At 62.7% G+C, this 12,489-nt stretch overlaps 1 protein-coding gene across 3 annotated transcripts; it reads left to right on the top strand.

Annotated features, from left to right (window-relative positions):
* Positions 1 to 21: 21 nt before the first annotated feature.
* On the top strand, positions 22 to 12,380 carry ALDOA (aldolase, fructose-bisphosphate A). 3 transcript variants are annotated; one of them, XM_084307152.1, is made up of 9 exons: positions 22 to 94; positions 4,878 to 4,999; positions 5,925 to 6,136; positions 7,179 to 7,233; positions 7,337 to 7,497; positions 8,471 to 8,554; positions 8,638 to 8,812; positions 10,352 to 10,551; positions 12,137 to 12,380. In XM_084307152.1, the coding sequence occupies exons 2-9, from the start codon at positions 4,888 to 4,890 to the stop codon at positions 12,230 to 12,232; spliced, it is 1,095 nt and encodes a 364-aa protein (XP_084163278.1). In that variant the 5' UTR covers positions 22 to 94; positions 4,878 to 4,887; the 3' UTR covers positions 12,233 to 12,380. The 3 variants fall into 3 exon arrangements, with proteins under 3 accessions (XP_084163278.1, XP_084163279.1, XP_084163280.1); XM_084307153.1 differs by lacking the exon at positions 22 to 94 and adding an exon at positions 470 to 609; XM_084307154.1 differs by lacking the exon at positions 22 to 94 and adding an exon at positions 1,814 to 1,838.
* The last annotated feature ends 109 nt before the right edge of the window (positions 12,381 to 12,489 follow it).

Genomic DNA, 12,489 nt, shown 5'->3' with positions numbered 1-12,489 from the left:
AGAAGGTCAGGGCGGGGGGGCCCCCCCCGGCGCCCCTATATAGGGGGGAGCCCCCAGCCCCCGGCTGCTGCCCCCCCCGGACGCCCCCACCCTGGTGAGTTTTTTGGGGGGGTCTTTTTTTTTTGGGGGGGACCCCAAATTGCCCTCCCCCCCCACCCAAGACCCCCCAAACCCCCCTCTGATCCCCCCCCCATCCCCATAACCCCCCCCAGGGCATCCCCAACCCCCCCCATGGGACCCACCCCCCCTGGACCCCCCCCAAATTCCCTCTGGATCCCCCCAAAACCCCACTGGACCCCCCAAGCCCCCCCCAAATCCCCTTTGGACCTCCCCCCAAAAAAATTTGGACCCCCCTTTCCCCCCCAACCCCCCCCATAACCCCTCTGCCCCCCCTAAAAAAAAAATTTGGGGCCCCCCAAAACCCCTCTGGACCCCCCAAAACCCCCCCATGTCCCCCCCCACCCCAAAAGGACCTGGTGGGCCCCCCCCGGACTCAGCGCGCCGTTGCCCCTTTAAGAGCGCGCCCTCCCGGTCCCCCCACCCGTGACGTCACCTCGCGGCAGGCCCCGCCCCCTCGTTCCCGCGCGTCCGGCCGCTCCCCGAGCCCAGGTGGGGGAGGGGAGGGGGGGAGGTTTTGGGGGCAAAAAGGGCGGATTTGGGGGCGAATGGGGGGGGTGAGGGGGTCGTGGGGGGTTAGGGAGAGGTTTGGGGGGAAAAGTGGGGATTTGGGGGGCGGGAGGGGGAAATTTGGGGGGAAATTTGAGGTTTGGGGGCGAAGGGGGAGGTTTTGGGGCGAAAAACGGCGGTTTTGGGGGCGAGGAGGGGTTTGGGGTGAAAAAGGGGGGGTTTGGCAGTGGAGGAGGCGGATTTGGGGGGAAAAGGAGGGGAATTGGGGGTGAAGGGGTTGGGCAGCGGGGTGTGAGGTTTTTGGGGTGAAAAGAGCAGATTTTAGGGGTTTTGGGGTAGAGGTAGAAAATTGGGTGAAAAAATGAGGAATTTGGGGCCAAAAGGGGAAGGTTTGGGGTGTGGGGAGAGATTTGAGGTGAAGCAGGGAGATTTGGGGTGCGGGAAAGGGGTTGGGGGAAAAGCCAAGATTTTAGGGCAAAAAGCCCAAATTTTGGGTGTGGGGGGAGATTACAAGGGGAGGGACACAGATTTGGGGTGAAATATGGGTTTTTGGGTTTAAAGGGGGTGATTTGAGGGGAAAAACGAAGGTTTAGGGCAAAAGGAGGTGGTTTCGGGGAGAAAAGCGCAGATTTTGGGTGTGGGCGCAGATCTGAGACAAAAACACGCAGATTTGGGGTTAAAGGAGCAGATTTGGGGTGAGAAACACAGATTTTGGGCAAAAAGAAGGTGGTTTAAATGTGAAAAACCCAAATTTTGGGCAAAAAAGTAGGTGATGAGGGCGAAAAGTGCAATTTTGGGGCAAAAGGGAGCAGATTGGAGGCAAAAACGCAGATTTTGGGTGCGGGGACGCCTTTTTGGGGCGAAAAACGTGGGTTTTGGGTGCGGGGGGTTGGTTTTGGGGGCAAAAAGTGACAATTAGGGGCAAAAAGGAGCCGGTTTTGGGGTAAAAACAGGAGTTTTTGGTATCAAGGAGACAATCTTGAGGGCAAAGAGCGCAGATTTGGGGCGAACCCTGCGGATTTTGGGGGAGAAAAGGGAGGTTTTGGGGCCCGGCGGGGGGCGGGGTGCCCTTGAAGCGCCCTTGGGTGCGGGGGTGGCCCCCGGGTGTCCCCTCCCCTGTCCCCTCCCCCCCCGGGCGTGTCCCCCTGTCCCCTCCCCGTCCCCTCCCCGCTGCCATTTCGGCACCGGCTCCCGCAGCGCTCGGACACCCGGTGGGTGGCCCCGCACCCTTGGGTGCCCCCAGGTCCCTTGGGTGGCCCTGTCCCCTTTGGGTGGTCCCTTGGTGGCCCTTGGGTGTCCCCAAGTCCCTTTGGGTGTCCCTTGGGTGCCCCCTGTCCCCCTTGGGTGTCCCTTTGGGTGCCCCCCGTCCCCTTTGGGTGGCCCTTGGTGTCCCTTGGGTGGCCCCTTGGGTGTCCTTTGGGTGCCCCCTGTCCCCCTTGGGTGTCCCCTTGGGTGGCCCTTGGGTGCTCCCCGTCGCCCTTGGGTTCCCTTTGGGTGTCCCCAAGTCCCCTTGGGTGCCCCCTGTCCCCCTTGGGTGTCCCTTGGGTGCTCCCTGTCCCCTTTGGGTGGCCCCACATCCCCTTGGGTGTCCCTTGGGTGTCCCCAAGTCCCCTTGGGTGTCCCTTGGGTGCCCCCTGTCCCCCTTGGGTGGCCCCTGAGTCCCTCCTTGGTGTCTCTTGGGTGCTTCCTTAGTGTCCCTTGGGTGCCCTCTGCCCCCTTTGGGTGTCCCCAGGTCCCTTGGGTGCTTCCTTGATGTCCCCCAGGTCCCGTGGGTCCCCCCTGTCCCCCTTGGGTGTCCCTTGGGTCCCCCCTGTCCCCCTTGGGTGGCCCCTGGGTCCCTCCTTGGTGTCCCCTTGGGTGGCCCCAGGTCCCTTGGGTGCTTCCTTGATGTCCCCCAGGTCCCGTGGGTCCCCCCTGTCCCCCTTGGGTGTCCCTTGGGTCCCCCCTGTCCCCCTTGGGTGGCCCCTGGGTCCCTCCTTGGTGTCCCCTTGGGTGGCCCCAGGTCCCTTGGGTGCTTCCTTGATGTCCCCCAGGTCCCGTGGGTCCCCCCTGTCCCCCTTGGGTGTCCCTTGGGTCCCCCCTGTCCCCCTTGGGTGGCCCCTGGGTCCCTCCTTGGTGTCCCCTTGGGTGTCCCCAGGTCCCTTGGGTGCTTCCTTGATGTCCCCCAGGTCCCGTGGGTCCCCCCTGTCCCCCTTGGGTGTCCCTTGGGTCCCCCCTGTCCCCCTTGGGTGGCCCCTGGGTCCCTCCTTGGTGTCCCCTTGGGTGGCCCCAGGTCCCTTGGGTGCTTCCTTGATGTCCCCCAGGTCCCGTGGGTCCCCCCTGTCCCCCTTGGGTGTCCCTTGGGTCCCCCCTGTCCCCCTTGGGTGGCCCCTGGGTCCCTCCTTGGTGTCCCCTTGGGTGGCCCCAGGTCCCTTGGGTGCTTCCTTGATGTCCCCCAGCTCCCTCCTTGGTGGCCCCAGGTCCCTTGGGTGCTCCTGTGTCCCCCTTGGGTGGCCCCAGGTCCTTTGGGTGTCCCCTCGGTGGCCCCTGGGTCCCTCCTTGATGTCCTTGGTGTCCCCTTGGGCGGTTCCTTGGGTGTCCCCAAGCACCCTTGGGTGGCCCCAGGCACCCTTGGGTCCCTCCTCGATGTCCCTTGGGTGTCCCCAGGCACCCTTGGGTCCCTCCTCGGTGTCCCCATGTCCCCTTGGTGTCCCCTCGGGTGGTCCCTTGGTGTCCCCTTGGTGTCCCCCTCGCTGTCCCCTCAGCACCCATGGGTGCCCCCTCCCAGCCACCGTGGTCCCGTGTCCCCTGGGTCCCCACGGGGTGTCCCTGGGGTCCCCATGGGTTTCTTTTTGGGGTCCCCAACGTTCTCCACGGGTTCTCTGTAGGGTTCCTGGTGTTCCCCATGGGGTCCCCAAAGTTCTCCCTGGGTTCTCCCTGGGGTCCCCGATGTCCCCATGGGTTCTCCCTGGGGTCCCCGATGTCCCCATGGGTTCTCCCTGGGGTCCCCAATGTCCCCATGGGTTCTCCAAGGGGACCCCAACCTCCTCTAGGGTTCCTGATGTTCCCCATGGGGTTCTTGATGTCCCCTATGGGTTCCCCATGGGGTTCCTGATGTTCCCCGATGTCCATGGGTTCCCCGTGGGGTCCCCGATGTCCCCTATGGGTTCCCCAAGGGGACCCCAATGTTCTCCATGGGGTTCTTGATGTTCTCCTTGGGGTTCTAGATGTTCCCCATGGGTTCTCCCTGGGGTCCCCGATGTCCCCATGGGTTCCCCAAGGGGACCCCAACCTTCTGTAGGGTTCTTGATGTTCCCCATGGGGTTCTTGATGTCCTCCAAGGGGTTCTCCCTGGGGTCCCCAATGTCCCCTATGGGTTCCCCAAGGAGACCCCAATGTTCTCGATGGGGTTCTAGATGTTCCCCGTGGGGTCCCCAATGTCCCCTATGGGTTCCCCAAGGGGACCCCAATGTTCCCCATGGGGTTCCGGATGTTCTCCATGGGGTTCTTGATGTTCCCCATGGTGTCCCCAATGTCCCCATGGGTTCTCCAAGGGGACCCCAACCTTCTTTAGGGTTCCTGATGTTCCCCATGGGGTCCCCAGTGTTCCCTGTAGGGTTCCTGATGTTCTCCATGGGGTCCCCAACGTTCTCCATAGGTTCTCCATGGGGTTCCTGATGTTCTCCATGGGGTCCCCGATGTCCGTGGGTTCCCCATGGGGTCCCTGATGTCCCCTATGGGTTCTCCAAGGGGACCCCAACGTTCTCCATGGCGTCCCCAGTGTTCCCTGTAGGGTCCCCAATGTTCTCCACGGGTTCTCCTTGGGGTTCTTGATGTCCCTATGGGTTCTCCAAGGGGACCCCAACCTTCTCTAGGGTTCCTGATGTTCCCTATGGGGTCCCTGATGTCCCCTATGGGTTCTCCAAGGGGACCCCAACGTTCTCCATGGGGTTCTTGAGGTTCTCCATGGGGTCCCCAAAGTTCTCTGTAGGGTTCTTGATGTCCCCATGGGGTCCCCAACGTTCTTGATGTTCCTTTTGGGGTTCTTGATGTTCCCCATGGGTTCTCCTTGGGGTTCCCGATGTCCCCTATGGGTTCTCCAAGGGGACCCCAACATTCTTATGGGGTTCCTGATGTCCCCCATGGGGTCCCCGATGTCCCCATGGGTTCTCCAAGGGGTCCCCAACGTTCTCATGGGGTTCCCGAGGTTCTCCCCGGGTTCCCGGTGTCCCCCCGCGCCCCCCCTGACGCTGTCCCCCTCTTGTCCCCAGTGCCACCACCATGCCGCACCAGTACCCGGCGCTCACCCCCGAGCAGAAGCAGGAGCTCGCCGACATCGCCCGGCGCATCGTGGCCCCCGGCAAGGGCATCCTAGCTGCCGATGAGTCCACTGGTGGGCACTGGGATGAACTGGGAGGGCACTGGGAGGGACTGGTGGGGGCTGGGAGGGGGCTGGGTGGGACTGGTTTGGGGCTGGGAGGGACTGGTGGGCGCTGGGAGGGGGTTGAGGGGCGCTGGGAGGGCACTGGGAGCTGCTGGGGTGGGGTTGAGGGCAACTGGGACAGACTGGGAGGCAACTGGGACAGACTGGAAGCAACTGGGGCAGACAGGAAACAACTGGGAGGTGCCGCCCTGCCCAGTATTGAGGAAGTGCTGGGGAGTGAGTCAGCTCTGACGGGACTGGGAGGAACTGGGAGGGGCCGAGGGGTCACTGGGTGATACGGAGGGGCACTGGGAGGGCACTGGACCTTACTGGGAGATGCTGGAGCGGCACCAGGAGGGCACTGGAAGCTACTGGGAGGAACTGGGATGGAAGCAGGGAGGATGAGGAAACAGCTGAGCACCTTGAGGTGGCACCAGTGGGGCTTTGAGAGCTTCTGGGGTGGTACTGGGAGCTACTGGGAGGCACTGGGGCACCACCAATAAGCCAGAGGGACATACTGGGACATACTGGGTCATACTGGGACATACTGGTACGGCTTCAAGGAGGACGGGGAAGTGTCTGAGAACCTCAAGGTGGCACCAGGAGGTCCACGAGAGCTCCTGGGAAGGCACTGGGAGCTACTGGGAGGCACTGGGGCACCACCAATAGACCAGAGGGACATACTGGGACATTCTGGGATGTACTGGTTCATACTGGGACGTACTGGTATGACTTCAAAGAGGATGGGGAAGTGTCTGAGAACCTCGAGGTGGCACCAGGAGGTCCACGAGAGCTCCTGGGGTGTCACTGGGAGCTACTGGGAGCTACTGGCGCAGCTCCGGGAGACCACTACGGCTTACTGGGAGTAAACCGGTCTATACTGGGCCACCCCCAGGCAGCATCGCCAAGCGGCTGAGCTCGGTGGGGGCGGAGAACACGGAGGAGAACCGCCGCTGGTACCGGCAGCTGCTCTTCACGGCCGACAAGCGCGTGGACCCCTGCATCGGCGGCGTCATCCTCTTCCACGAGACCCTCTACCAGTCGGCCGACGATGGGCGCCCCTTCCCCCAGGTCATCCGCGGCAAGGGCGCCGTCGTTGGCATCAAGGTGGGGACCTCGGGGACATTGTGGGGACATTGGGGTCTTGGGGACATCGAGGGTGTTGGGGGGACTTGGGGGCTCCTTGGTGTTGGTCAACCAGGTCAACGGTGGCTTCGTTGGGTTGGGGTCGTCTTGGGGACGTTGGGATTGTCTTGGGGACGTTGGGGTTGTCTTGGGGACGTTGGGGTTGTCTTGGGGACGTTGGGGTTGTCTTGGGGACATGGGGGTCTTGGGGACATCGAGGGTGTTGGGGGGACTTGGGGGCTCCTTGGTGTTGGTCAACCAGGTCAATGGTGGCTTTGTTGGGTTGGGGTCGTCTTGGGGACGTTGGGGTCGTCTTGGGGACGTTGGGGTCGTCTTGGGGACGTTGGGGTGTTGGGGACGTTGGGGTCATCTTGGGGACGTTGGGGTCTTGGGGACATCGAGGGCATTGGGGGGATTTGGGGGCTCCTTGGTGTTGGTCAACCAGGTCAACGGTGGCTTCATTGGGTTGGGGTCGTCTTGGGGACGTTGGGATCGTCTTGGGGACGTTGAGGGTGTTGGGGGGATTTGGGGGCTCCTTGGTGCTGGTCAACCAGGTCAATGGTGGCTTCGTTGGGTTGGGGTCATCTTGGGGACATTGGGATTGTCTTGGGGACGTTGGGGTTGTCTTGGGGACATTGGGGTCTTGGGGACATCAAGGGTGTTGGGGACTTGGGCGCTCCTTGCTCCAGGTCAACCACGTCAACGGTGGCCACGTTGAGGTGGGGACATCTTGGGGACATTAAGAGTGTTGGGGGGTCTTGGGGACATGGGACGCTCTTGGATCCAGGTCAACCACGTCAACGGTGGCCTTGGGGACATTGGGGTCTTGGGGACATCGAGGGCGTTGAGGGGATTTGGGGGCTCCTTGGTGTTGGTCAACCGGGTCAACGGTGGCTTCGTTAGGTGGCCACGTTGAGGTAGGGACATCTTGGGGACCTTGGGGTGTTAGGGACATGGGGGGTGACACGTGGGGTCAGGGAGGGGACCGGGCCAGCACCCCGATGACCCTGTTCCCGTCCCCCAGGTGGACAAGGGAGTCGTGCCCCTGGCTGGCACCAACGGCGAGACCACGACCCAAGGTGAGCGATGTCCCCGATGCCACCACGGCGTCCCCATCCATGATCCCACCCCCGATGTCACCGCAGTGTCCCCACCCCTGATGCCACCGCGGTGTCCCCCCAGGGCTGGACGGGCTGATGGAGCGCTGCGCCCAGTACAAGAAGGACGGGGCCGACTTCGCCAAGTGGCGCTGCGTCCTCAAGATCTCGGAGCACACCCCCTCGCGCCTCGCCATCCTGGAGAACGCCAACGTCCTCGCGCGCTACGCCAGCATCTGCCAGCAGGTCCCCGGCCCCGTGTCCCCCCTTCCCCTCCCCGTGTCCCCTCTTGGTGCCCTGTGGTGGTTGGAGGCCTCCAGTTGGCTTGGTGGCTCTTCCAGTTGACATATTGCCACTTCCAGTTGGCTTGGTGGCCCCTCCAGTTGACATATTGCCACTTCCAGTTGGCTTGGTGGCCCTTCCAGTTGGCTTGGTGGCCCCTCCAGTTGACATATTGCCACCTCCACGCTCTGGTGGCCCTTCCAGTTGGCTTGGTGGCCCCTCCAGTTGGCTTGGTGGCCCTTCCAGTTGACAGTATTGCCACCTCCACGCCCTGGTGGCCCTTCCAGTTGGCTTGGTGGCCCTTCCAGTTGACATATTGCCACTTCCACGCCCTGGTGGCCCTTCCAGTTGGCTTGGTGGCCCTGCCAGTTGACAGTACTGCCACCTCCACGCTCTGGTGGCCCCTCCAGTTGGCTTGGTGGCCCCTCCAGTTGACATATTGCCACTTCCAGTTGGCTTGGTGGCACTTCCAGTTGACATATTGCCACTTCCATGCCCTGGTGGCCCTTCCAGTTGGCTTGGTGGCCCTGCCAGTTGACAGTACTGCCACCTCCACGCTCTGGTGGCCCCTCCCATTGACATGGTGACACCTTCAGTTGGCTTGGTGGCACCTCCCGTTGATATACGCCACCTCCAGTTGACGTGGTGACACCTCCAGTTGACCTATTGCCACCTCCAGTTGACGTGGTGCCACCCCCAGTGGGCTTGGTGCCACCTCCCCGCCCTGGTGGCACCTCCCCGTGTCCTCCCTTCGTGTCACTTCCCCGTCCCCACCCCCGTGTCACCTCTGGGCACCCCGTGGTGGCCTCCCAGCTGCGACGCGTCACCTCCTGTCCCCACTGGGTAGCCCAGGCCACCTTCTGGTGCCCCTCACCCCACCCCCCGCTGTGTCCCTGTCCCCCTGGGGGGTGTCCCTGACGTCCCCGTGTCCCCACAGAACGGCATCGTCCCCATCGTGGAGCCCGAGATCCTTCCAGATGGTGACCACGACCTGAAGCGCTGCCAGTACGTCACCGAGAAGGTGGGTGATGCCCCCAAAATGCCCACGAGGTGTCCCCAAAGTGTCCCCAACTTGTCCCCAACCTGTCCCCGACGCGTCCCCAGGTGCTGGCGGCCGTCTACAAGGCGCTGAGCGACCACCACGTCTACCTGGAGGGGACGCTGCTGAAGCCCAACATGGTGACAGCCGGCCACTCCTGCACCAAGAAGTACAGCCCCGAGGAGATCGCCATGGCCACCGTCACCGCCCTGCGCCGCACCGTGCCACCCGCCGTGCCCGGTCAGTGTCACCCGGCCCCGTGTCCCCCCACGGGGTCCCCGTCACGGTGGTCACATCCCCATGGGGTCCCCGTGGTTACGTCCTCGCGGTGTTTCCGTGCTCGTGGCCACGTCCCCGTTATGGTGGCCACGTCCCTATGGGGTCTCCATGCTCATGGCCATGTCCCCATGGGGTCCAAAACATGGTGGCCATATCCCCATGGGGTCCCAGTCACCGTGGTTTTGTCCCCATGGGGTCTCCATACTTGTGGCCACCTCCCCGTGGTGTCCCCATCACGGTGGCCATGTCCCTATGGGGTGTCCATGCTCATGGCCACGTCCCCCTGGTGACCCTGTAACCATGGCCACATCCCCATGGGGTCCCCATCACTGTGGTTTTGTCCCCATGGTGTCCCCGTCACGGTGGCCATGTCCCCATGGGGTCTCCATGCTCATGGCCACGTCCCCATGGGGTCCCCCTCACAGTGGCCATGTCCCCATGGGGTCCTCATACTCATGGCCATGTCCCCATCACTGTGGCCACGTCCCCATGGGGTCCCCATACTCCTGGCCACATCCCCGTGGTGTCCTCACGGTGTCCCCATAGCCACATCCTCATGGTGTCCCCACCTCCATGGCCACGTTCCCGTGGCCATCACACTCCCCATGGTGTCCCAGTCCCAAGGGTGACCCCATGGCCCTGGAGGTGACCCTTGTGGTGTCCCCATGGCCACGTCCCCACGTTGTCCCCGCACTGCCCTGGTCCATGTGGCTGTGTCCCCATGGTGTCCCCATCGCCATGGCTGTGTCCTCGTGGTGTCCCCATCCCCATGGTGTCATCACCCTGGTCCCTATGGTCATATTCTTGTCCCCATGGCCACGTCCTCATGGTGTCCCCATGGCCACGTCCTTGTGGTGTCCCCATCCCCATGATATCCCAGTCCCCATGGCCACGTCCTCGTGGTGTCCTCAACCTCTTGGTGTCCCCGTCCCCATGGCCACATCCTTGTGGTGTCCCCAACCCCATGGTGTCCTCATGGCCACGTCCTCATGATGTCCTCAACCCCATGGTGTCCCCGACCCCATGGCCACATCCTCGTGGTGTCCCCAACCCCATGATATCCCCATCCCCATGGCCACGTCCTCATGGTGTCCCCATGGCCACATCCTCGTGGTGTCCTTGTCCTCAACCCCATGGTGTCCCCGTGGCCGCGTCCTCATGGTGTCCCCATGGCCATGTCCTCGTGGTGTCCTTGTCCTCAACTCCATGGTGTCCCCGTCCCCATGGCCACATCCTTGTGGTGTCCCCAACCCCATGGTGTCCCCATGGCCACGTCCTTGTGGTGTCCTCAACCCCATGGCGTCCCCGTCCTCATGGCCACGTCCTCGTGGTGTCCTCAACCCCATGGTGTCCCCATCCCCATGGTGTCCCCGTCCCCATGGCCACCTCCTCGTGGTGTCCTTGTCCCCAACCCCACGCTGTCCCCATCCCCACGGCCACATCCTCGCGGCGTCCCCACGTCCTCCCGATGCTGACCCCGTCCCCGCGCGCCCCCCCCAGGCATCACGTTCCTGTCGGGGGGCCAGAGCGAGGAGGAGGCGTCCATCAACCTCAACGCCATCAACCGGTGTCCCCTGGCGAAGCCCTGGGCCCTGACCTTCTCCTACGGGCGGGCGCTGCAGGCCTCGGCGCTGCGGGCCTGGAGCGGCAAGAAGGAGAACACCAAGGCGGCCCAGGAGGAGTACGTCAAGAGGGCCCTGGTACGTCAGCCTCGGGGACGTTTTGGGGTGGAGGGGGGCTTGGGGACATGGTTATGGTCGTGGTGGTCCAGGAGGATCTCAAGAAGGCTCTGGGACGTCAACGTTGAGGGTATCCGTGAGTGGAGAACGTCTTGGGGACGTGGTTATGGTCATGGTGGTCCAGGAGGGCCTCAAGAAGGTTCTGGTAGGTCAATGTTGGGGACATTTTGGGGTGGAGGAGGTCTTGGGGACGTGGTTATGGTCATGGTGGTCCCCAAGGACATCAAGAAGGTTCTGGGATGTCAACATTGGGGACATTTTGGGGTGGAGAACGTCTTGGGGACGTGGTTATGGTCATGGAGGTCCAGGAGGACCTCAAGAAGGTTCTGGGATGTCAACATTGGGGACATTTTGGGGTGGAGGAGGTCTTGGGGACATGGTCATGGTCATGGTGGTCCCCAAGGACATCAAGAAGGTTCTAGTAGGTCAATGTCATGGACATGGGGACATCTAGGGGGTGGAGGGGGTCTTGGGGTTGGAGGAGGGGTGGGGACGTGGTCAATGGTGGTCAAGGAGGACCTCAAGAAGGTTCTGGTACATCAATGTTGGGGGTATCCATGAGTGGAGAACGTCTTGGGGACATGGTCATGGTCGTGGTGGTCTAGGAGGACCTCAAGAAGGTTCTGGTAGGTCAACGTTGGGGACATTTTGGGGTGGAGAACGTCTTGGGGACGTGGTTATGGTCATGGAGGTCCAGGAGGACCTCAAGAAGGTTCTGGGATGTCAACATTGGGGACATTTTGGGGTGGAGAACGTCTTGGGGACGTGGTCGTGGTGGTCCATGAGACCATCAAGAAGAACCAAGAAGGTTCTGGTAGGTCAATGTTGGGGATATTGGGGACATTTGGGGGTGGAGGAGGGCTTGGGGTGGGAGGAGGGGTGGGGACGTGGTCAGTGGTGGTCCAGGAGGACCTCAAGAATGTTCTGGGATGTCAACGTTGGGGACACTTTGGGGTGGAGGAGGTCTTGGGGACATGGTCATGGTCATGGTGGTCCCCAAGGACATCAAGAAGGTTCTAGTAGGTCAATGTCATGGACATGGGGACATCTAGGGGGTGGAGGGGGTCTTGGGGTTGGAAGAGGGGTGGGGACGTGGTCAATGGTGGTCTAGGAGGTTCTGGTAGGTCAACGTTGGGGACATTTTGGGCTGGAGAACGTCTTGGGGACGTGGTTATGGTCATGGAGGTCCAGGAGGACCTCAAGAAGGTTCTAGTAGGTCAACGTTGGGGATGTTTTGGGGTGGAGGAGGTCTTGGGGTTGGAGGAGGTGTCCCACGGGGACATCAGGGGGATGGAGAACATTTGGGGACCACCGTGGCTCTGCGGGGTGACAGCCCCGTGTCCCCAAAGGGGTGGCACCACGGCCATCAGACGTGAGTCCAGGTGCTGCCACCATTGTCCCCTATCCTTCTAGAAGGTGCCACCACCATCCCACATGAGTCAAGGTGGTGCCACCATTGTCCCATGAATGTCTGGGTGGTGCCACCACGGTCCCACGCGTGTCTGGGTGGTGTCCCCACGTGTGACACGCGTGTCCCTGTCCCCAGGCCAACTCCCTGGCGTGCCAAGGCAAGTACACCCCCAGCGGGCAGGCGGGGGCGGCCGCCAGCGAGTCCCTCTTCGTCTCCAACCACGCCTACTGAGTGACGTCACCGGGAGCGCCGTGACGTCACCAGGGACGCCGTGACGTCACCGGGAGCGCCGTGACGTCAGCGGGGAACGCCGCGCCGTGTGACACTCCTGTCCCCTCTCCCCGTCCCCTCGCCTTTCAATAAAGGAACGCTGCCTGCAGGGCCGACGCCTCAGGGGACGTGGGGGGGACACGGGGGGGACGTGGGGACACAGAAAGGGGACATGGAGGGATTTGGGGACATTTGGGGACATGGGGACACAGGGAAAT

Source organism: Netta rufina (assembly GCF_964035555.1).
Source record: "Netta rufina genome assembly, contig: SCAFFOLD_122, whole genome shotgun sequence".
Taxonomy (NCBI): Eukaryota; Metazoa; Chordata; class Aves; order Anseriformes; family Anatidae; genus Netta; species Netta rufina.
Note: the sequence above shows the minus strand (reverse complement) of the source record. Positions and strands in the feature narration are given on the sequence as shown.

What these genes read in the sequence shown, in the direction of transcription:
- ALDOA (XM_084307152.1), top strand. Translation starts at nt 4,888, where the DNA reads ATGCCGCACCAGTACCCGGCGCTCACCCCCGAGCAGAAGCAGGAGCTC. An exon ending in GCGCCGTCGTTGGCATCAAG is followed by an intron (nt 6,137 to 7,178) that starts GTGGGGACCTCG and finishes CCCGTCCCCCAG; the next exon opens with GTGGACAAGGGAGTCGTGCC. An exon ending in ACGCCAGCATCTGCCAGCAG is followed by an intron (nt 7,498 to 8,470) that starts GTCCCCGGCCCC and finishes GTGTCCCCACAG; the next exon opens with AACGGCATCGTCCCCATCGT.